This window comes from Triturus cristatus, chromosome 7, assembly GCF_964204655.1.
Source record: "Triturus cristatus chromosome 7, aTriCri1.1, whole genome shotgun sequence".
Classification (NCBI taxonomy): Eukaryota; Metazoa; Chordata; class Amphibia; order Caudata; family Salamandridae; genus Triturus; species Triturus cristatus.
In genome coordinates, this window is record NC_140590.1 from 1,717,603,326 (window position 1) to 1,717,626,198 (window position 22,873).

The 22,873-nt window shown below is 45.2% G+C and overlaps 1 protein-coding gene across 2 annotated transcripts in view; it reads left to right on the plus strand.

Annotated features, from left to right (window-relative positions):
• Positions 1-22,873, plus strand: part of LOC146812872 (alpha-2-macroglobulin-like protein 1) — a 315,529-nt gene that overhangs the window by 53,587 nt on the left and 239,069 nt on the right. The window contains exons 3-5 of one of the 2 annotated variants that reach the window (XM_085619945.1): positions 1,226-1,388; positions 2,163-2,215; positions 3,128-3,148. In XM_085619945.1, coding sequence (XP_085476071.1) covers positions 1,226-1,388; positions 2,163-2,215; positions 3,128-3,148 — 237 coding nt within the window. The remainder of the gene's footprint in view (positions 1-1,225; positions 1,389-2,162; positions 2,216-3,127; positions 3,149-22,873) is intronic. The other variant, XM_085619946.1, reaches the window with a different exon arrangement.

The following is a 22,873-nucleotide window of genomic DNA, read 5'->3' on the forward strand; positions in this document are numbered from 1 at the left end:
CAACATCCAGTGCTTTGGGGAAAATCACCTAATCTAACTGTGCCTCAACCAATAAAAAAGCGTGACGTTTTCTATTGTAAAGTGTCTTAATGCCCTCGGGCAAAAATAGCTGTATACAAAACTGCAAAAAAAAAAGTGTTTCGATCTGTAAGGAATACGTTTTGATCCACGGTGAGAATGGATACATTTTATAGTTTGCAAGATGCCCAAACATGTCAAAGTGCCTGCCGTGGACATCTGGCCTGATCTGCAGGCTATGCAGTTTTATCTTGGTAGGGCCAGCTCAGTATTTCATTCTTCAGAGGTTTATAAATTGAGAAAAAATACGCTGAAACATTGTGGCAACTGTTATTTAAAGCGCTTCAAAGGGTAAAAAGTGCAGTTTGAAGCACTACATAAAAACAAATAAGAATCTATCACCATCATTTTAATTATTATAATTATATTAATGTAACTTTTAATTGTTCACATTTCGCCTCATGCGGTAAACTCTTTCTGTAATACCGCCACCACATTTTCTGAAAAATCAAGATTGGGTATTTACAGACTGCGGCATTATTGACTTCTGCGCAAATCCTTATTCTGCTGATGGTAAACAAAGCTCCCAATAAAAACTGCACTCAGTGGTATCAGTTTGTACCTGATGTGGTATTGTCTCTCCGAATACCATGTGGCATTGGTTTGTTTCCAAATCAGGATTCTAGACTTTGCGGAAAAACCTGAAGTTGTGGTAATTGCAGCAAATAACTTTCTGCCTGTAGAATTCATACAGAAGAAAACACATAGGGTCTGATTCACCAACTGCACCTTTGAGTAAGTTTACACTTTTGAATAAGTTTAGTACTTTTCCATGCATAAGATTTAACAAGTATACAGAACATTTTATAAAGGACACAGCTACTACTAAGATGAAATTAATATGATTGCTTTTTATTACATTCATAATACAATTCTCAAAATACAGATTTTCAGACTTCTTTAGAACTGGCAAATGAGAATGTTTATTTAATAAAACAGAGATAGTATGGATAATTCTAGAAACGTTTCCAGTAATATTTTGGTTTAGCTGCAATATTCTGCTGGACTCAAAGAAATAGACTAATTAACAAAGCTGTTAATGATGCTGCCTTGCTTGCATTTGATGAGGGGTAGCCCCTGTCAATGGTACCCTGAGAGGATGTGCAGTGACATCTTTCATGTGTGATATGGTTCTGTTCCCTTACAGGTGCCGCTCCCCGCTGGTGGCTCCGAAGAGGTTGGGCAAGTGGGCATTTCTGTTCAGTCTGAGGGCCACACACTGAAAAACAAGAAGAAGGTGCTTTTGAGGACCGTCAAAAGTGGGACATTTGTGCAGACCGACAAGGCCGTGTACAAGCCGGGACAGACAGGTACCCCCAGGATATATCCTCCCTTCTGTGTTCAAGACAGAGCTTGGTTAGGAGTTTTGAGGAGTTCAAGCTCTCGACCCATTCGAACCTCACACAGTGTAGCGATATAAGCGAAGGAAAGAGTGAATGGAATGGAGTGAAAGTGAGGAAAGTTGCAAACTCAAAACTTTTGAAAGATAAAGTGTAAAAGGAAGGATGACTAAAAATTTAAAGCAGTACTGAAACATGAGTAAAAAAAAGGGATAGCAAGAGTGAAGGAAGAAACAATCAGAAGAAATAGACATTGAAGGGATCAAAGAGGAAATAAAGGGCCAGTGAGTGATTGAAGGAATCCTTGGCGGGAAAATGAGAGACAAGATGAGGAGGATGGGAAGTAACTTGTGTAGAAAAACTTGTTTGAAACCATGTTGAAAGAAGTTGAAAGTTGAGGTTAATACACTTGTATGATTATGGACAATCAATGAAACTTAACATGATGTGGCAGTGAAAAAGAGAAAGGGGATGCGTTAGTTGGGGTCCAATTCACAATATTGTTTTCAGCGATTACGACAAATTCACTAATGGCCAAAAGCTCAGTGAATTGGGCCTTCAGTACAGTAATGTGTGGCTGCTCCAACCTCCAGCTAAACTAGCTCCTGTCCCTCAACCATTTGAGAGCTGTGAGGTGAGACACACTCCTAGGCTCTGGAGGAAGGTGCACTTGAACTGATCTCAAGGTGTGGGGGTTCTCATACCCAAAAGCCACCCACTAACACTCACTTCTTGTCTTTGCAGTGAAGTTTCGCATTGTGACTCTGAATGAGGACTTTATTGCGGAGAACAAGCCGGTAAGTAAATCTGAGCTGAGCAATGCGATGCTCTTCGTGGGCAAAGGAGAGCATTTAATGTGTCAGATGGGTGTCTGCCTTGAATCACCTTTCCAATAGCCAGTGAGATAATTTCTGAATTAGAAGAAAAACCCAAGAGATCAGTGCAACTTATCTTATTACCTTGGTTCATACTTCTATGGAGTGTGCACAAACTGAAACAACTGGTAATGTCTAGTTGCATACTTAGAGCCTACGACACTCTGATCCTCAAAGGACGGTCCATTTCTCTTTTCTTTTTGCACAACTCTCTCTCGAACTAGCTCTAAAACATAACAAATACAGAAAATGATCGTGTCTTTAAATATCATTTTCCACATGGCTACATTTCAGTTTTCTTAGATATGAATTGCTTACTGGCATTTTTTGTTAATATTTGCTGTTAAGTTTCTTACAGACAAAAAAGAATGCCTTAACTATGAGCTTTCCTATAGAACCGGTCTATAGCCGTTCTATTATAAAAACTTGTATTCACGTTGATGTAGCACATACATTGGAAACATTTGGTATCTGCCATTTCCTTTACTTTTTTGTCTCAATCCAAATTTCTCACTCATTTTTTTCTGTACAGAAGAGCAGCTAACATTTATGCAATATTTAACAAGCAATTAGCACTTTCTTACCCAAAAACTGCATACAACTCACTTCTATGGTTAGCAAATTTCTTTAGTATGCTGGCTTAAGAAGGATATTTTTCACTCTCACAATTTTTCGGGCTTCAAATCTATCACACCTTGTAGTTGAGATAAGCGCCCTGTTGAGTGCTCAGTAGTTTGTGCACCAATTTTACTTCAAACAAGGACAGCTCTTGAATTAGAAAAGTAACATGGATATTTAACTGTCTTCTTTCTAACAATCTCTCTTCTCTTTCAGTACTCACTCGTGCAAATCCAAGTAAGAACTTTTAAGATGTCTTCTTTGTCCATCGTGCCTTTTTAGTTGTTCACCTCCTTTTGGATTTATTATGTTTGCTATGTCTTGGCTGCTTTTTACAGCATTTGTATTTGTTTTTTGTTATGCCGCACTTGTAAAGTTATGCAGTGCCTAACAGCTAACTGATTTGCCATAAAGCACTATTGATGACAAGGGGATTCCGCTGTGATGGTTAGTTGATTTAATGAGTCCGGTGACTCTTTCTGGCAGGTAGACGCAAGGAATGGCCAGTGGATGGAGAGTTGGATTGTGGATCCAAGGTTGTGGGTCTTATACCATGATGTTGCTCTCTTCTTTGATTAGGAATTGGGTTTCAGGGATGTTACAGAGGTTGGAGATGGATAACAGCTACGGTTGAATAACCTAGATTTCAATCAATCAATCAATCAGGATTTATAAAGCGCAGCTAATCAATCTATAGGGTATCCAGGCGCTACTCTTTTGATGGAATTCTTAATATCGTGCATCTCTCTCCACCGTTACTGTAATCTCCTTATTCTGAGTCGTGGAAGTTCACGTGAATGGAATTCCCCACACCCAATTTCGGTTGTCTGTGGGCACAGAATCACCAGGTCCGCAAACTGCAGAACTGATATTTCCATTCCCAGAGACACCTCACTTGTTGACATGCTGGTGGAGCATCTGTGCATGGACCGAGAATGGGGGCATCAGTGAGTAACAGATGATTGGGAGTGCGGGAGAAGGATAGTAAACAGAGCATGGTGACTTATGTGCTAGATAAACAAAAGCTGAACGTGGAAGTAATATGACTTGAGGGGGAAGGAGAGGGCAAAAGACGAGAGACGAGAATCAAGGATGTCAGGCAGTACAAACAGAAGCGGGAGAAACCAAGGAAAGACATGCACTCTCACGGAGTGCTTAAAGGGAAAGAAACGAATAGCTCCTCAAGTCAAAATGAAAAGGAAAAACTCATCCAGCCAGAATACTACGAGTCTGATATGCTCCTGCATGGGACAAATCCAAGAATAGGGAACAAAGCTATCAAATCAAGTTCAGATACCTAAAGAAACCAACAAAGCCACTCATTCATGAGCAAGGGGCTGTCCCAAATTTTATTCTAAGTATATGCAATGTATTGGAAACAATAGGTCTGTGATGTAAAGCAAACTTTGTCTGTAGCAAGACCTAAACAAGCATTTGCAATGCAATAGGTCTCGCATTTATGCGAATTTGAGCTATTGACATGGCAAATAACAATGCCTTTTATTTTTGTTTTCGTTTTAAAAACATAAATAAAAGGCATTGTCATTTACAATGACGTTAGCTTAAACTCAGGTAACTGCGAGACCTATTGCATTGCAAATGCTTGTTCAAGTAGAAGTAGATTCAAGTAGTGTTGGCATACATGTGGAAAGGTACTTGGTGCACCTCCAGGGGCTCTATCAAGGGGCATACGTAGATCAGTGACGCTTTGAGACATGGGCACAGTGGGCTCTGGCACAGGGCTGCAGCCTAACAGCCCCCTCCCCCCCCATAGATCCAGCTCTCTTCTGCAGAGAGGCTTTCCGTGATGGTCTGGAAGCATTCTTCAACAAGTTGTTTTGAATACCGTTTTACTTTAATTTATTTTCAATGTGGGTGATGTGTGAGAGTCTAATACAGACATTTTGCAGAGAAACGTTGTGTTTATATTTCATGCAACAGCCATAAAACGTTTCTTTTAGAGCAAAACAGGACCACACATAGGAGAAATAGGAGGGGGTCACAGAGATCGTTTGCAAGTATATTAGTGAGCTGCTGCTGTGTTACAGTACTGAAAACACACTGACTATTGGCTGCAAATACATTTAGAGTTTGGACAAGTGTGCCTGTGGACTGTCAGTGACCTGGCCAAAGAAGGCATGAACGAGCTGAAATTGGATCATAAATTCAAAGCTGTTACGAACAGGGGGCCCCAAAATATACTTGGCACAGGCTCCCCAAAATCCTTAAGACGTCCCTGACGTAGATGTTGAAGAGAAGACGCAAGATGGAAGATCCTTTCGAAATGTGGCATGTTGCTAAACATGTGGACAATTCGATAGATCCAATTCTGACATTTTGGCTATGACCAGTATATAACCCGATACAGATCAGATCCAGAGTTACCTGCCTTATGTTCGAATCTTGTCAGAAGTAGCTAAAATCCTTTATTCATTCATTCAACCGTTTCCTGCAGTAAGACTACTCTTCAAGCAGAGAATGGAGTGACTCCAAAAGGTACCAAGCTTATGGCAATAAGATTCCTTGAGACGGCTGTCCCGCTGATTCACAGGACCTCTAAGAGCGCCTTACAGCCCCACTGTTGCAGGGATTCTGCTTTTGCACAGAACTATGCGCAGGAGACCAGGACCTCAGAGAATTGTGGTGTACCAGAAAACTCCCCTCAGAACCCAGAACCCCTTATCCGACTAGCTTAGTATCCCATTCGTTAACCTAGATCTAGCTAGGTGGTCCCAATGTATAGACAAACCAGAACAAGCGACTTAGATATTTCTCAGGAGTGGTGGGAATCCGAAATACCTGTTCGTACTTATTTGTTAGTCCACAACATAATAATACAGACACGGTAAAGTTTAAAGAGTTTATTTTATAAACCTCGCGTCCTAAGATGCAGTACTTTGGCTAACACTAGCAGACTAACAGTACAGATCAGAACCATAAGCATTATTACAGTACCATATAAAATGAAAGGAGCAATCATACTATTAATGACAGTGGTATACGGCCACACTCCTTTCACTATAATCTAATACATTATTATTATTAGACTATTAGAAGGTCTCTTAGGCTAACTGGGGGGACCCCATACCGTATAGATCAGCTTAGTAGAATCACATCAAAGGATCAGCTCTCACAGCATGCATCAGCTCTTCTGTTCGAATGAATGTAAAACCAAACTGTTCTGCAATATTAAAGACGCTTGTCCTTCAGATATTGGCAGCTGTATGCATGATATGTCTAACAAGTGGTACGATCAATCTAAACACAACACTCTGTACCTTCTAGTGACCCAGACGCGTTCTTTGCATGATGTACAGACCAAGGGCACATTTCACGGTTAAGAATGTGAAACAACAGTTTATTATCCTGTAAGGCAAAGTCGAGTCTCCATTTCTAAAATGAATAACACATAACAACAGTGTCGTGTGCAGCGCAGCAGAAACGACAAGCTTGCTTGCTAACAATGATCTCGTTTATGCTAACTTAGTGTTGTAAATAGGGCGTGGCTTAATCCATCTCACACCCCCCCATGATCGGAGCACTAACCAATAGGGATACACTTATCAAGAACGCAGAGTTCAAGTGATTTAGAACGGAACCAAGGGCATGAACTATAAGTTCATATAAGGTAAGTGTAAAGTCCGAGAAGAATAAAAAAAAAAATTTTGTTTAAAAAATGAAAAATGATATATTAAAAAAATAAGTAAAACTTTCGAAGAAAATTAACACTCCTGGATGCACCCTGGAGTGACAATGTCAATCAGTCAATCCATGAAGGTATATGCACCGTAAGTTGCAACTGCTTCCAAGAGGAAATCATTGGAGCGTTCCGCAAAAGTATCTGCCATTCAATTGAGTAAGGGAAAGGAACACACATGTTCATCAAGTATCGGAGCATTCAGCACCATGATAGGACAACCGTCAGTCTCCTCAATATAACTCCTTTCAAGGAAATCAATAGCTGCCTCTCCGATATCCCAGTTTCCAAGGACTCCGTGTGCAGCACCCAAAGCCATAAACCCGACACCAGAACAATCAAATTCATGAGCCACTAAGGGACACATTAGTTCATCAAAATCCGGGTCAGGTGACGCCAAGTTTGACAGGCACAAGTCCAGAGCCCATTGGAAGGGACAATCTAGGCAATGAAAAACAGGTTGCACACACGTAAATAAGGGAAACCGGAAAGACAATCCATACTTGACGCTTAATACCGCCAGTGGTAAGGTGCCGTAGAAATCAAGCATCCGGCTACGAAGATGGAGCAAGTGCAGCATTCTGTCTTGCAACTCCCGGTGTGCAGCCATATCGAAGTGCGCAAATCAACAAGAGGATCCCAGCCACCAAAGCGAGGAGCAAGGGGAACTCTCCGAAGACACTCGAAAAAATAGAATGTAAAAATGCGGGGATCACACCAAAAACAGTCTGGGAAGATGTCACGAGGCCCGAGCCCACAATTTTTAAAAAATGAACAAGGCCAGTCGTAGACGAAGCATTAAAGATAGTTTGAATTCAAGTTCCAAAATGGAGGGGGAGGTCGGTATTTAAAAGAGCTTGTACCTCAGTGCGTGTATTCGCCACATTAAGAAGAAATGTTTCACGGGACGAAGTCAATGCAACCTCTTTTTTAGACAAAAGAGCCCTTATTCTGCTCATCCTATTGAACTCTGCGTTCAAGGTTGGAATTGCTGGCCAGATGGATATATCGAGTCGGCCTTGCGGGGGTGGGAAAAGGACGTTATTACAGCAAACTACTTTTTGCGAAACAGTGACTATGTATGGAATACCCACTAGCATCCCACAGCAAGCTTCACTATTTAAAAGCAAATAACTACCGTTGGCAAGCAGCTTAAAAGAAAACGTTATAACTGGCATTGGAATCCCCTTTAGGACACAAGCTAAATTAGGAGCGTGTATATTGCAAGCGCCATGTAATTGTATATGTCTACAAACCACAGAGTGATCAGGAGCGAAATTGCATTCTTCACCTTTTAAGTAAACTTACTTGCCATCCCTCACGCATCTGTAAGTGAACGGAAGTGACCAAACTTCATGCAGAAACGCATCACGAGTTGTTCATATCTGCCGATGGCATAATGTTTCATGCACGAACTAAACTTGAACAAACTGAACGGTAAAGTGACTAATCCGTGAATAAGCCACACGGCTGAATTTAACTCAGCTACAGAAAAAGGTAAAGGTTCTAATTTTTCAATGAGCAGCAATGCATAAGTTGCATCTTTCATGGACATGAACTGCTGTTTTTCTGTCAAATTAAACGGAAGGAACAATGATGAAATATTCATGTAATCCCAAGGGACTTTCCCTGCCTTTAACGTTGGCAATGTCCATGCAAACTGCATATTTGAACGCAACTGATTTTGACCATGATACAACACAGATACATCATCTTGCACAATGTCTACGACAGAAGAAACAATATTATCTAATGTATAAATTCTAGAAGACAACGTATTAATACTATTATCTATCACAGCCAATACTTTTTCCATATTGGCCTGGTCAATAGCACGTAATCTAGAAGCAGCTTCAATTTGCGACAATTTCCAGATTTCATTGTAAATAGCATAAGCCCATCGTTTAGACCTGCCATTTGCAGGACCCTTAATAAAATCATTCAAATCTATTTTGTCATTTAAGCGTGATAAATGAAGCTGAACTGAAGTTAACGTGGAATGTTGCAGCCATGACTGACATAATTTACCTATGTAGTCACTGTGTGTGAAGATGTAAAACGAGGGTCAACCCTAAGTTGTGCATACCCTGGAGCCAAATCCAGAAACCGACGTTGACAGGAATCTGAGCTTGTTTGCCATACCAACCAACCCTCAGGATTCAATGTTGAAATATTGAAGGTGCCATTGGAAACAAGCGACTGCAATATAGTAAGGGACAGATATGAGTGATTTTCCCAACCAGGATAAGCACCCAGATCAGGGATCGAGGGACAAATTAATTTTTTAGATATAGCCAATCCAAAGCAGGTGGTCTGAAAAATAGACGAATTTAGAAATAAGATATGGTAAGGGATAAGACAGGCTCGACGCAAAGCTTCTGTTCCTTGTACCTGCCACGGTTTAGTTCCCCAAACCGATTTAAGATCAATAGTAGCTTTCCATACGTCATAACCTCCAATAGCCAATTCATCCATAAAGGATTTGGAATATAATAATTTTGTGTGTGTCAGTCTGACCTTAGAAGTGGGTTCTACTGCTATCTTAAAATAAAAAGAATCAGGGTTAGACACACTAAAATCTGAAAAGTATGTGAAGTTTTTCAATAAAGTTTCAGAGCTACCAGGCATAGGGACAGGACAATGTTCCCATTGAGTGAAATTAACAAAATTTCGAAAAGTATTTGCTCTGTGTAGGAAATGTGTGCCATAATGTTGAAAACAAAATTGCTCATCGTAGTTTGCAGTATTTAAATACAAATCCTCAGCATCAAATGCAGCATAATATTTTAAATCAGAAAACAGTGCTTCTATTGCTTGTACATCCCAATCATCTGAGCGGATGTTTTGTTTAACTACATCACCCATAGAAACACGAAAAACAGTTGGCACATTAATAACTTCGGTGGGACCATGAATTTGAAAGTTCACTGCATCCCATGCAATCCCATCACGTACAGGCCAGGCGGTGATGTTCACAAACGTCTGGTCTCTTTTCATGATGTGTGATGAGGAATGGGGGGCCAAAGTTCCATCAATTAATTGAATTGTAGAACGCTCATTCAGGTAGTGTCCATTGATAAGTCTAAAAAACACTACCACAAAGCCAATTGTCATGAATAAAAAAATACAAATCAGCACCAGCCAGATGTAAGTCCAAGGTGCAACCAAAAAATGTCTCTTGAACCAGGCAAAAAATTTAGAAATTTTGGAAGGGACAGTGGAAGTCAATGATTCAGTTTCAAAGGAAGAATGTGACTGGGTAAGTGTTGTTGTATTTAATAGTGGCAAAGCGACTTCTGTAGGGTAAGCATACTCCGGATCACCAGGCAAACCACCACCAGAAGGTGGCACAGGCAGGTCTGAAACTGTATGCATCTCAATGGAAACTTCAGGCACGATGATAGAGGGTGGCAACACAACAGAGTTTCTCAGCATTGAAGGGCAGGAAACCGAAGGTGCCATACTATGGAGAATCGGCCACCCTGTGTAGCTTGACATTCTCAATTGAAATGTACCTGTTTTCCTTGCGACCAGGAAGTGGGGGTAAAACAACTGTACGTGTACCCAATACTCCAAGCACCGGGACTGGTGCACGATAAGAGGGGCCAAACTCCTTCTTGTTCTCCACCTTCTCACGGACCAGATCACCAACTCGAGGCAGCCAGCCGACCACCGGAATCAGGAGCGCTTCTTCAAATGTAGAGGGCACGTGTTCCTTCGCTAGAGTGTCTCTTGCTTCTTGTAGATTCTGTAATACAGCACAGTGGTCATCGAGGTCAAAAGGCGCGGCAGCCGCCGCCATGTCTAGACCATCAAGGTCCGGAACAAACATTCTCACTCCAAAGAGCATCATGTACGGGGTCCGCCCACCCAGAGACCTTCTAGGGAGATTATTAAGTGCACGTTGGACGTCATACAAGTGGGCAAGCCAGTTCCGGCCTGTACCTAACACCTTGGCTGTCAACGATTGCTTTAGGTCACGGTTCATCCGTTCCACAACACTATTGCCCTCAGGCCGGTATGGAGACGAAAATTTGACTTGGACCCCCAAACTTCTCATTGCCTCTTTGTAAGCCTTAGAGGCGAACGCCGGGCCCTGATCAGAGTGAAGGGTACCACACGCAAAACTCCCTATAAAGACACGCAATGCTTTGATGACAGTCCTGGCATCAGCACTCCTTTGTGGCCACACCCACAGAAAACGTGTGCACGAATCCACTGCAACCAAGATGTACTTGTACGCAGTATCAGAGGTAAAAGGACCGCAGTGATCTAAATAAACACACGCTAGTGGTTGATTAGATATATGCAGCTGCGTTGGAGGTGGACGCGCAACAGAAGAAGGTTTGATCTGCTGGCAAATGTCACAATTAAGTACATAAGCTCGCCACTACATTTACCACAGTTTACCACTACATTTACCACAGTCCTTTGGGGCAACTTGCTGGTGTGACGAGCAGTGTGCGACCAACTTGTGTACAATTTATTACGGCTCCCTTGAGCTAACGGGCTGACGAGCCCTGGATCTGCACCTGCGCGCCATGAGAGGTATTTGACCTGTTTTTAATTACATTTTGGCAGTCCACACGGCACCCCTTTACACTGTCCTGCTCCCTGCTGACGAGAGGCAACTACCTCGAAACACGTGTCCAGGGATGGCTAAATGCAACACATACTGTTCTCTTTACACATCGTGGCATAGGCGTACGCGCCGTTGCCACTACATTTACCACAGTCCTTTGGGGCAACTTGCTGGTGTGACGAGCAGTGTGCGACCAACTTGTGTACAATTTATTACGGCTCCCTTGAGCTAACGGGCTGACGAGCCCTGGATCTGCACCTGCGCGCCATGAGAGGTATTTGACCTGTTTTTAATTACATTTTGGCAGTCCACACGGCACCCCTTTACACTGTCCTGCTCCCTGCTGACGAGAGGCAACTACCTCGAAACACGTGTCCAGGGATGGCTAAATGCAACACATACTGTTCTCTTTACACATCGTGGCATAGGCGTACCCGCCGTCGCCACTACATTTACAACAGTCCTTTGGGGCAACTTGCTGGTGTGACGAGCAGTGTGCGACCAACTTGTGTACAATTTATTACGGCTCCCTTGAGCTAACGGGCTGACGAGCCCTGGATCTGCACCTGCGCGCCATGAGAGGTATTTGACCTGTTTTTAATTACATTTTGGCAGTCCACACGGCACCCCTTTACACTGTCCTGCTCCCTGCTGACGAGAGGCAACTACCTCGAAACACGTGTCCAGGGATGGCTAAATGCAACACATACTGTTCTCTTTACACATCGTGGCATAGGCGTACCCGCCGTCGCCACTACATTTACCACAGTTCTTTGGGGCAACTTGCTGGTGTGACGAGCAGTGTGCGACCAACTTGTGTACAATTTATTACGGCTCCCTTGAGCTAACGGGCTGACGAGACCTGGATCTGCACCTGCGCGCCATCAGAGGTATTTGACCTGTTTTTAATTACATTTTGGCAGTCCACACGGCACCCCTTTACACTGTCCTGCTCCCTGCTGACGAGAGGCAACTACCTCGAAACACGTGTCCAGGGATGGCTAAATGCAACACATACTGTTCTCTTTACACATCGTGGCATAGGCGTACCCGCCGTCGCCACTACATTTACCACAGTCCTTTGGGGCAACTTGCTGGTGTGACGAGCAGTGTGCGACCAACTTGTGTACAATTTATTACGGCTCCCTTGAGCTAACGGGCTGACGAGCCCTGGATCTGCACCTGCGCGCCATGAGAGGTATTTGACCTGTTTTTAATTACATTTTGTCAGTCCACACGGCACCCCTTTACACTGTCCTGCTCCCTGCTGACGAGAGGCAACTACCTCGAAACACGTGTCCAGGGATGGCTAAATGCAACACATACTGTTCTCTTTACACATCGTGGCATAGGCGTACCCGCCGTCGCCACTACATTTACCACAGTCCTTTGGGGCAACTTGCTGGTGTGACGAGCAGTGTGCGACCAACTTGTGTACATAAGCTCGCGCTTGTTTATACAAACCGTACCACCAGTAACGTTGCTGCAAAAGAGACACAGTTGCTGACACTCCAGCATGCGCAGACGCAACACCTTCGTGGGCAGCTGTTATCAAATTTGGTCTGCAGTCCGCGTTGGGAATCAATCTATCACCAACGTCGTTAATCCTCACTAATGGGACGTTATCAGGACTTATGTGATAATGGTATCGAGAAGGGAAACCTCTAGGGAAGTTTGTCCCTGTCTCAGATGCAGCAATAGCTGCTAAGATGTCTGCATCTATCTTAGATTTTGATCTTGTAACTGCTGCTACTAAATATGTCGCCACTGCTGTTTTAGCTGCCTCGTCAGCCAAACTGTTACCGACAGCATGGACACCAACTCGTTGGTGACCAAGAGTGTGAATTACATCCACAAGTGGCAGACTCACTTTGAGTTCCGACACTCGAGCCCAAAGCGTTTTATGCTTCACTGCGCTACCTTTGGAATCAAGAAATCCATTCATAATCCAAAAAAGCAAATTGTCGTTGTAAGATTGAACACAATAGTAAGAGTCACTCACTATAAGAGTAGTGACTCTGTGATCAGCAAACTCAAGTGCAAGCACCAGAGCACGAAGCTCCGCCAGTTGCGCAGTACAATCACCCAATGACTGCGTATGCACTGCATCAGATTTGAACTCTCCATTCACGAAAGTACTGACTACAATTGCGCAAGCCGCTGAATAAGCGTGCCTTGATCCAGTTGCGGGTTGCGCCGACCCGTCAGTGTATATGACACAATGGTATTTCTCGATGGGGCGCAATTACTGTGGAGCAGGATGAACGAATTCATACTCCAAACTCTCTTGAGTCTGCAACGCCGCGTCAAAGATGTATTCGACGTCAGGCGAAGCTAAGGAGGTCGCCCATTGTATCCACCTTGGATGCAAAGCCTTAGAATTTGGTACACTAGCTTTAGTGACTGCTTCGAGAGCAGGAAACGGTGTTACCACCAGCATGCGTTTTCCCTGTGATAGCGCTCGTTCTTTCAGGATCGCCATCTGAACTGCTGTTAAGACTTTTTCAACAGTGGAAAATCGCAGCTCAGCCGATGTGTACAGATGAGATTTGTAAGCAATGGGGACTGTGTCACCCTCATTGAACGTTAAGTACGTGAAACCCTCCGCGCCTGGAACAATTCTAATGACCAGGTTGGTGTGGTTGTCATGAGTTTTTAGATATTTAGCTGTAAGAAGATCATTTTGCAAAGTATACAATGCCAAGGAGTGCTCTGGCAGCCAGCAAGATCTGGTATAAGTTGGTTGTATCAAGGCATAATGCGTCTTGATACGCTGGGCATAATCAGGAATGTAGGATCGACCGAAATTCAGAAAACCCAGCAAGGATTGTAGTTTTTTCAGTGTCGTAGGGATACGAAGGTTTGCGCATTTCTCAAGGAACTGCGGTGCCAAGCCTCGACCTTCATTATTGAGTTCGTACCCCAAGAACAACACTGTAAATTCTGCAATGTGGGACTTCTTAAAGTTAAACTTGTAACCGAAGTCCGCAAACATAGTCACTATGTTATCCACACGAGCAAGGTGTGGAAGCAACTCGTCGTCTGTCAGATAGATGTCATCAACATACGAGTATGCTTCCGGGTCTACCATCTCCAAGAGAGAGACCACGCGAGCGGCAAAAACTCCAGGGCTGTTTTTATAGCCCATCGGGAGCCTTTTGAACAATTTTTGTTTACCACCCGAGGTGAATGCTGTCCACTCATAACTAAGAGGGGCCAGGTTATGGCAATAAAAGCCATTGGATAAGTCGAGCGTAGTTTTGAAACGTTTTCTCACAAGACTATCTACGAGAGCCGAACTATGAGTATTTTGTACCGCACACGTCCGGCAATGTGAGTTTAAATGCCGGTAATCCAAAACTAGGCGGTACGACCCGTCAGGCTTCGTTACAGTGAATAAAGGATTATTCATGGGTGACACACATGTCTCAATCACTCCTTGATATTCCAATTGTTCAAGGATGGACGCGACGTGAGGTCTTGCCTCGCGACGCATGGGATATTGGGGTTGAGGCTGGGGATCGGATCGCAATGGAATCTCGTGATTGGGAGAACATTTATCCCAACCAACCTGATTACGATATACCGCAGGCGCAAGCACCTGCGCCCACTCCCCGGCCAACCTAGTAGACTCCTCCGTGGGCACTGCGTGCCCAAAGGAAGGAAGTATAACTTCCTCTCCCCTAGGGGCATCCAAAATGAAAGCCGGAGGCCAATCTTTCTCCGCCAAAAGAATATCATATGTGGTGGTAAGATTATCCCAAAAAACCACTTTAATTTTGCGTTGTATGTCACCCTCAATATTAAGGACTATTTCAAATAATCTTTCCGGGGGGGCTACGCGAGTATCAGCAGTTTCAACTGTCACATAAATGTCAGTTGCTGTCGCCTCCAGAAATGGACGCAATGCTTCCCGCACTACTGTAACCTCCGCTGCGCTGTCTAGCAGCGTTAGTGCCCATGTCAGGTTCCGAAGCTGTGTCCTGACCATCTGAGGCATATCTCGCTGAGATAGCTGCAACTTTCTTTTTCTGAAACGGTGGACGCGGTCTGGCAGCGTCTTCCTGCTTGCCTTTACCGTCAGTCTGGCGGGGCTGGTCTCGACCTTGAGTACCCCGTCCTCTTCCACGGTCTCCACCACCAGAGTGCGAAGTCGATGTTTCCTGTGAAGAACGAGGAGAGCGTTGTTCAGAAACCTGAAATCTATCAGGTGACTTAATACGAGTACGATCGCGCAAATCATAAGTGCGTTCACTATACGACTGAACGGGTGAGGCAGGACGGGAAACCTGTTTCTGTTGCTGCTTCTCTTGTTTTTTGGCTCGCCAACTTTGTTTAGGAAAGTTGGGCTTTTCGTCTTTTGTAGACGAACTCACCTTAGTTTGTTGCACTACATCGGGAATTTTGATGGTGGGTTTCACACCTAAGGCACTACGTCCAACCATCCTATAGGCTTTCGCAATAATTTTTGCGAACTCCCTAGGCTTATCGGCATCAGCCACAAGCTCCAGCATATTGCCAACTTGGAACTGCATGGCATCTCCTTTGAGGTTGCCCATTACCATGGAACAAACCACATCCAAACTGTCGACAAGTCGTAATCCCAACTCAATAGCTGCCTCCGCACCATGACTTTCTTGAACTCTCTTGATGACGGAGGGTAGTACAGCCATAGACGGAGTGCCGTAGCACTTCGAATATGTCGCAGCAAAGACCTTGCCCCAATTGTCACAATCAACAAGTTCAGGGACTAGGTCTTTCGGCAAAGTAATGGTGAGTATCCTGTGTTTATCCACAGGTGTAGTGTTTGGAAACACGGCTTCTAATTGATCAAATTTTTCCGCAAGCCAGTAAGGAAATTCATCCTTACTGAGGGGGCGCTTGCCGACAACCGCGTTAACCATAACAGGGCTAATCACCACCGCGTGATGGTGATCCGCTCCGTGTCCAGCAACCGCAGGTGCTCCCACCTGAACTGTGCGTGACACATACTGTACTAAAGCCCTATGGACCGTAATCAGGGCTGTGTGTAGCGTTCGTAAATCACCCACTCCCACCGTCAGGTAGCGTGGGTGTGGAGTATATCTGGCCAGTACTGGCCATGTAGCCCCTGCAATTGACAACGGGCCCATTCTCACCGATACGACCTCATGGGGGAGGGCGCCATTAAAACAAATTGTATGCTGCCAGGCAGAAATAGGAATTTCCAGAGTCCGATATGGGGCATAAGCCGCAGGTACAGCCGAAGCTGTATATTCGTGGAACAAATTATCGTCTGTATCCACCTCCGCAAAGGTCACCCATGAGTAAAACAACTCATATGGGTAGGTGGTATCAGCACTGACCACAAAGACTACGGACATCCCGTCATCAGGTACCCCATACGCCCTCAAATCAGCGCGCAGAGGAACCCTACTATGAGCGGGAATATTAACCGCCATAAGGACACCTTAAAGAGTAACAACGATATTTACAGTAGCACTTGGGCTCAAAAATTATAACCTTTTTAATTTTTCAAGCTTGATGGAACCTTTAGTCTAAACCTAGGTAGGTTATACCGTCACTCAAGTTTTCCGGAAACGAGAGTGAGGGTAGTTGTGGACTAAACACTAGTACTACTAAAGCGTCTCAGATCTTAAGACCAAACGTTAGGTGCGCCATGTTGCAGGGATTCTGCTTTTGCACAGAACTATGCGCAGGAGACCAGGACCTCAGAGAATTGTGGTGTACCAGAAAACTCCCCTCAGAACCCAGAACCCCTTATCCGACTAGCTTAGTATCCCATTCGTTAACCTAGATCTAGCTAGGTGGTCCCAATGTATAGACAAACCAGAACAAGCGACTTAGATATTTCTCAGGAGTGGTGGGAATCCGAAATACCTGTTCGTACTTATTTGTTAGTCCACAACATAATAATACAGACACGGTAAAGTTTAAAGAGTTTATTTTATAAACCTCGCGTCCTAAGATGCAGTACTTTGGCTAACACTAGCAGACTAACAGTACAGATCAGAACCATAAGCATTATTACAATACCATATAAAATGAAAGGAGCAATCATACTATTAATGACAGTGGTATACGGCCACACTCCTTTCACTATAATCTAATACATTATTATTATTAGACTATTAGAAGGTCTCTTAGGCTAACAGGGGGGACCCCATACCGTATAGATCAGCTTAGTAGAATCACATCAAAGGATCAGCTCTCACAGCATGCATCAGCTCTTCTGTTCGAATGAATGTAAAACCAAACTGTTCTGCAATATTAAAGACTCTTGTCCTTCAGATATTGGCAGCTGTATGCATGATATGTCTAACAAGTGGTACGATCAATCTAAACACAACACTCTGTACCTTCTAGTGACCCAGACGCGTTCTTTGCATGATGTACAGACCAAGGGCACATTTCACGGTTAAGAATGTGAAACAACAGTTTGTTATCCGGAGGAGCCAAGATGGCGACCGGGACGGCAGCGTAGATTCCCGGCTCCGTGAACCTCCGCATCCCGCACGGATATCCTGCACGAGATCCTCAGTCTGCGCTATGAGATCGTGTTTGTGAATGAGAGCGGCAACCGATCGTGTGATTCCGAGGTTTCTGGCTGCCGTACCGCCGGAGAAATCTGCAGTTGAACTTTGCGGCCCGTGCAGCCCCGGAGCCGGGACCTCGAGTGGACGCCTTGGCCGGGTGGCAGTTTAACAACAGCGGCCTGTGGTGACTGGGTGGAGTCGGTCCACCGGAGCGGTACTGCCCTCGGCCTGCATTTTGACGTAGGCGCTCCCACTGCTAAGCGTAGCGGACCGAGGACATGCCCGGGGGTGCAACTCTCAGATTCTTCGGTGCTTGCCCCTGCCTTTGACGGTGAGCTGCCCGGACGCCGCCCCTAGCTCGCCCTGATCCTGGCGGGCTGCTCCCGGCTTTTCGCGGGAGCTGGTCCGTGGCGGGGACGACTGTTGCCCGTGACCACGCAACGGCTGAATTTGTGCCTGCCCCCGGACCCCTGTCTTCAGCGACGTGGACCTCGAGGTGCTTGTCCCTGGGTCCCGGCTCCAATACGAGTCGGGCCTTCCCGGCGGCCATCTTGTTGCCATGCAGCCTACCATCCTGTCCACAGGGTCGCAGCAGGATTGGGAGTGTGTGACTTTTGGGAGTGTGGCGGAGCGATCGCAGAGAGCTGTGCTGGGGTATGGCGACCTCCTAGAGGCCCTTGGTGCCCTTCATTTCTCCTTGGCTCGTGGCGCCGGGGTCTTGGGGAGTAAGCTCGATGGTGTGGCATCAGCGTTGGGACAGTGGCGGCATGCTGGTCCACAGGTACACAGGGGCTTCCCACACTGCACACAGGAGGATAATGTCGCGGCCACCCCTGCGATTAGTGCACAGCCGGACACTCCGGACAGTATGCTACCGTGTGATCGGCTAACTGAGGGTTTGATCTGTTCCGGAGGTATTGGACCTGAGTGGAAGGTGGTGGCCTTGTCCCGTGCACGGCCTCCGGCGACCCAGGGACAACTCCAGCAACGTTTGCCTACTTCGGCTGATTCACCCTTCCTGGACCTTGTGTGCAGTGCGGATCCTGGGGCAGCACTGGGAAAGGCGTCCCTCCATGATGCGGACTGTGTTGGTACTCAGGGACTTCCACCCCACCTGTGTGCGTCGCTTCCCGGTTGTTTTTGGACACTCCTTTACCCTGGAACATCGGACATGGTGCTGGGTCGAGGGGTAGGCATGGGCAGAATTGCAAAGAGTGGTCAAGGATGAGGCTGATCCTTCGGGGGTGGTCATCCAGTAGACGGGCGGACTCATGGTTGCGTACTCTCACGGTTATTAGCATAGTTGGTGCATTATGCTCCTCATTCCCCCCTTTTTTTTTTATATGGTCGATTTGGTGCTGCTTATTGTTTGCTGTGGGGAGACTTCACCGTGCGGGAGGGAGAAGCCGGGGGTATGTTTTGAAGGCCCTCCTCCAGTTTATTATACTTTCTCCACCCCCCCGTCTGGTGGGGTTCTTTCTTACTCCTTTTTCCCTGTTTCTTCTATATTTCGGGTCTAGTTCCAGGGCGACAGGCACACTGCTGGGGGGGGGGGCCATACTCATTTGCAGAGGTGCAGGGTGGGGGGTTGGGGGAGGGGACTCTTTAGTCTTTATCTCTTTTTCCATGGCCTCCTTTTTCTTCTCCGCTTCTTCTTGTTTTTTCTTTTCTGGGATCAGCGCGGTACACCTCCTTTGTTGTGAATCGTCGCCTCTTCATGTGTGCCACAGTTTCCGGGGTGTTCTCTGGGCGTTAGGTACCGGGGCCTGCAGGCGCAACTGTTTTTGATATTCTTCCCCATCCGGAATTTCCCGTGTCTGCGCCATTGATCCAATAGATTGCTGCTTATTGCTTACGTCTATTATTCTTGCCCCTTATCGTTGTTGGGAAATTGTTTGGCACCTGATCCTACTGTCTTGTTTCATTATAAAATGAAAAACCCTTTTTCTCCTGGTGTCCTACCTGCGTGGCTCACTGGCCGGACTATATTGGAATGAAGATTCTGCTCTCCGAGGTGCCACCTGTGTTTACATTGGCTCTTATTGCTCTGATTGCTTAGCGGCCGGCCCCGGGGGGTTGTAGGCCCATACTTGTTAATGATTGAAATGTCAATAAAGGTTTTTCAACAAAAAAAAAAAACAAAAAAAAAAAACAGTTTGTTATCCTGTAAGGCAAAGTCGAGTCTGCATTTCTAAAATGAATAACACATAACAACAGTGTTGCGTGCAGCGCAGCAGAAACGACAAGCTTGCTTGCTAACAATGATCTCGTTTATGCTAACTTAGTGTTGTAAATAGGGCGTGGCTTAATCCATCTCACACCACACTGTCCAATCACCGTTCCTTCTTGCTAAATATGTGGTCCATATTCACACAGCTCTTTGTTTAAGGAGCTTTCACGTTAATTAACATTGATACGGAGTTGCGCAGAAGCAGGGGAGCTGTTCCCTGGCAGCTGTCCAGTGGCGTGCAAACCGCAGAAAGGTTAGCCAACAGGCATCCGTACATGCCGAGAGATCCCATTTAGGCGGGAGAGTCCCGGTTTGTAAGAAGAAAAAACCCTTTATTTCAGCTGTCTTCCGCCTGAAATTGATTCTGCTTCAATTGAAGTCAATGGGGGGAGGGAGTTACAGTTTTCTCTACATTTCACACTTTTCTGTTCTCATATGTTGGCGTGTATGTGTCCGGAAACCTGCAGCTGTAAGAACATCACGTGATCGAACCCGGAAGCACTTTTCTGTAAAAGACGGCCTTGTGAGATGAGAATTCCCTTGATAACACATACCCCCACTGCCCGCACCTATGGCTCGTGTTATAAAACATCCCTTTACAGAGTGCTCTAATGAAGAGCATGAGCAGACTCCCACTGAGGAGATATTTTCTGATTGCAAACACTATACCAATGAAAGCTCCTGGTGGGAGAAACGTTCCTTTCTGCTAGCCCTCTAGAACAGATGCAATATTTATTGAGTCCAATAACTCGCGGTTCGGAACGTGTAAGATGCGTAAATAGCATCTACTCTGAGTTTTGCCCACAAATGGGGCATCATTGGAGGATTTAATCTTTTGGTAAAGTAAGTGGCATGTAACCAACCTTAGAAGATGTGCAAACTTGATACAAAGCTAAGTTACACAACTACAAAGCCTATTTACATAATGCACATCAACATTTTGAGGAAGGCGATGTCACACAGCTATCCACTGTGTTTATACACACAAGAAATATTTATTTACTTAAGACATATCGGTAGATTTTTCTGCCTACAGTTTGAAATTTTCAATGTTACATTGTATCTAGTTAGAAATTTCTCATCACCAGAATATGGCACAACTAAGACCCCTCTGTGGCAAACTCCTTGTGATAAGTAAAGGCAATCCTATCTAAATAAATGAATGAACATCTATCAGGGTGTTTCTGCCCTCCATAAAACGCTGCCACCTTCAGTGTTTTATGCAAGATTCCTGGACAGATATTTGGGCTGCAATTATTGTCAGCAGCTGAGGTCTCCGACATGTTGACGTAGGTTAAACCAGGAGCTCCTGGTGATCCATGTCCTGTGTCGGCTATTAATCTACTGGTCCCGGTCTTAGCTCTTTCTGTCACCATTGAGACTAACACATCTACAGCATCCGAACAGGCTCCTTCAGTGATGAAAGGAGCCATGATTATGACATTAGAGAAAGCCCAATCTGGATCCTTTCGACCCAGCTTGTTATCAGCCCATTACTCTTTTTCCAACTATCTCGAGTATAGTGGAGAAACCTATTGACAGTGGATGGTCCAAGTATTTAGAAGAGGAAATAATTCTACGAAGCTCTTGATTGGGATTTGACCATTACGTGGAATTGAGTCTTTCCTGTTGGCCATTCTGGGTGAGAAGTACATGAGACCAGGCGGTAATACTATTGGACGATCTCCCTGCTGCCGTTGGTACATTTATCATAATGTCTTGATACGGCAGCTTGCAGCTGCATGGATTTTGGGCAGCACACTACCTATGGTCTAGGAAGTGACTGCCTCAGTTTCACCTTTCAGTATTTTCAGATTCATGAGGAGTTCTCCATGAATTGTTGCTGTTCCAGAGTCTTTCTACCTACAACTTAATTAGTGCTTTCCAGAAGTCTAGATACTATAGTAATCGGCTGTCAGTCCCCACCAAATTATGGGCTCCTTCCCCACCCCTGTTTGTAAACAAATATACTTGTGTCACCAGATCTAGGTGACTTAATCTGCTTCACTATAAAATCATATCTACTTCTCATGTACTGTTGTGAATTTACGGGTCAATGTAAACTCAGGAATCTCCCTGAAGACCCCTACAATTTCTCCCTCATGCTAACCATGTGCCATTTTTTTTTTTTTTTTTTTATTTTTTTTTTTAAACCGTTTATTACAAATCTCAAAAATATACAAGTATGGGCCTACAACCTTCCGGCCGGCCGCTAGGAATGACAGGAGCATACGACATACAGTTATAATAAGCGTGATGTTGTAGAGGAGCATGATCAGGAGGGAACAACGTCAAGAGCCGCGTCAGCCAGACCCCACTATACGGTTTCATTTTAAATTACATACAACAAAAAACGCCACACCCACAAGGCAACCCACAATCGGGAATAGCAGCACGTGCTCCCCTGGAGGGGGGATCCCAACTATCCAGCGGAGTCTAAAGAGGGGGAAGAGAACAGAACAAGGACTGGGGGAACCCAATACCCGGTACCGGGGGAATGAGTCGGCTAAGGGGACGGGGCTGGGGAGGCATCAGGCAGCAACGGTGGTGCACAGATACCCCCGCGGTAGGCGTTCCAAGGGCCCCATACTTTCACCCATGTCCCAGGCTTGCCCCTAGCCACATACACCACCTTTTCTCGAAACATACACCAGTCCATGTGTTCTTTCCAGGCCGAGACCGTCGGGGGCCTCTGGGAACCCCACAATTGAGCAATATCACGCTTGGCTGTCATATATCCCAGAGTCACCCACCACGTCTGCGGCACCGAATAATCAGTCGGTTCCCACACATTCAACAGGCATCTCCTCGCTTCAGGCAACAGCGCCACACGCGTAACCAGTCGCAGCACCTCATGTACACCACGCCAGAACCCTTCCACCTCCGGGCACTCCCACAAAATATGCATAAAGGTCCC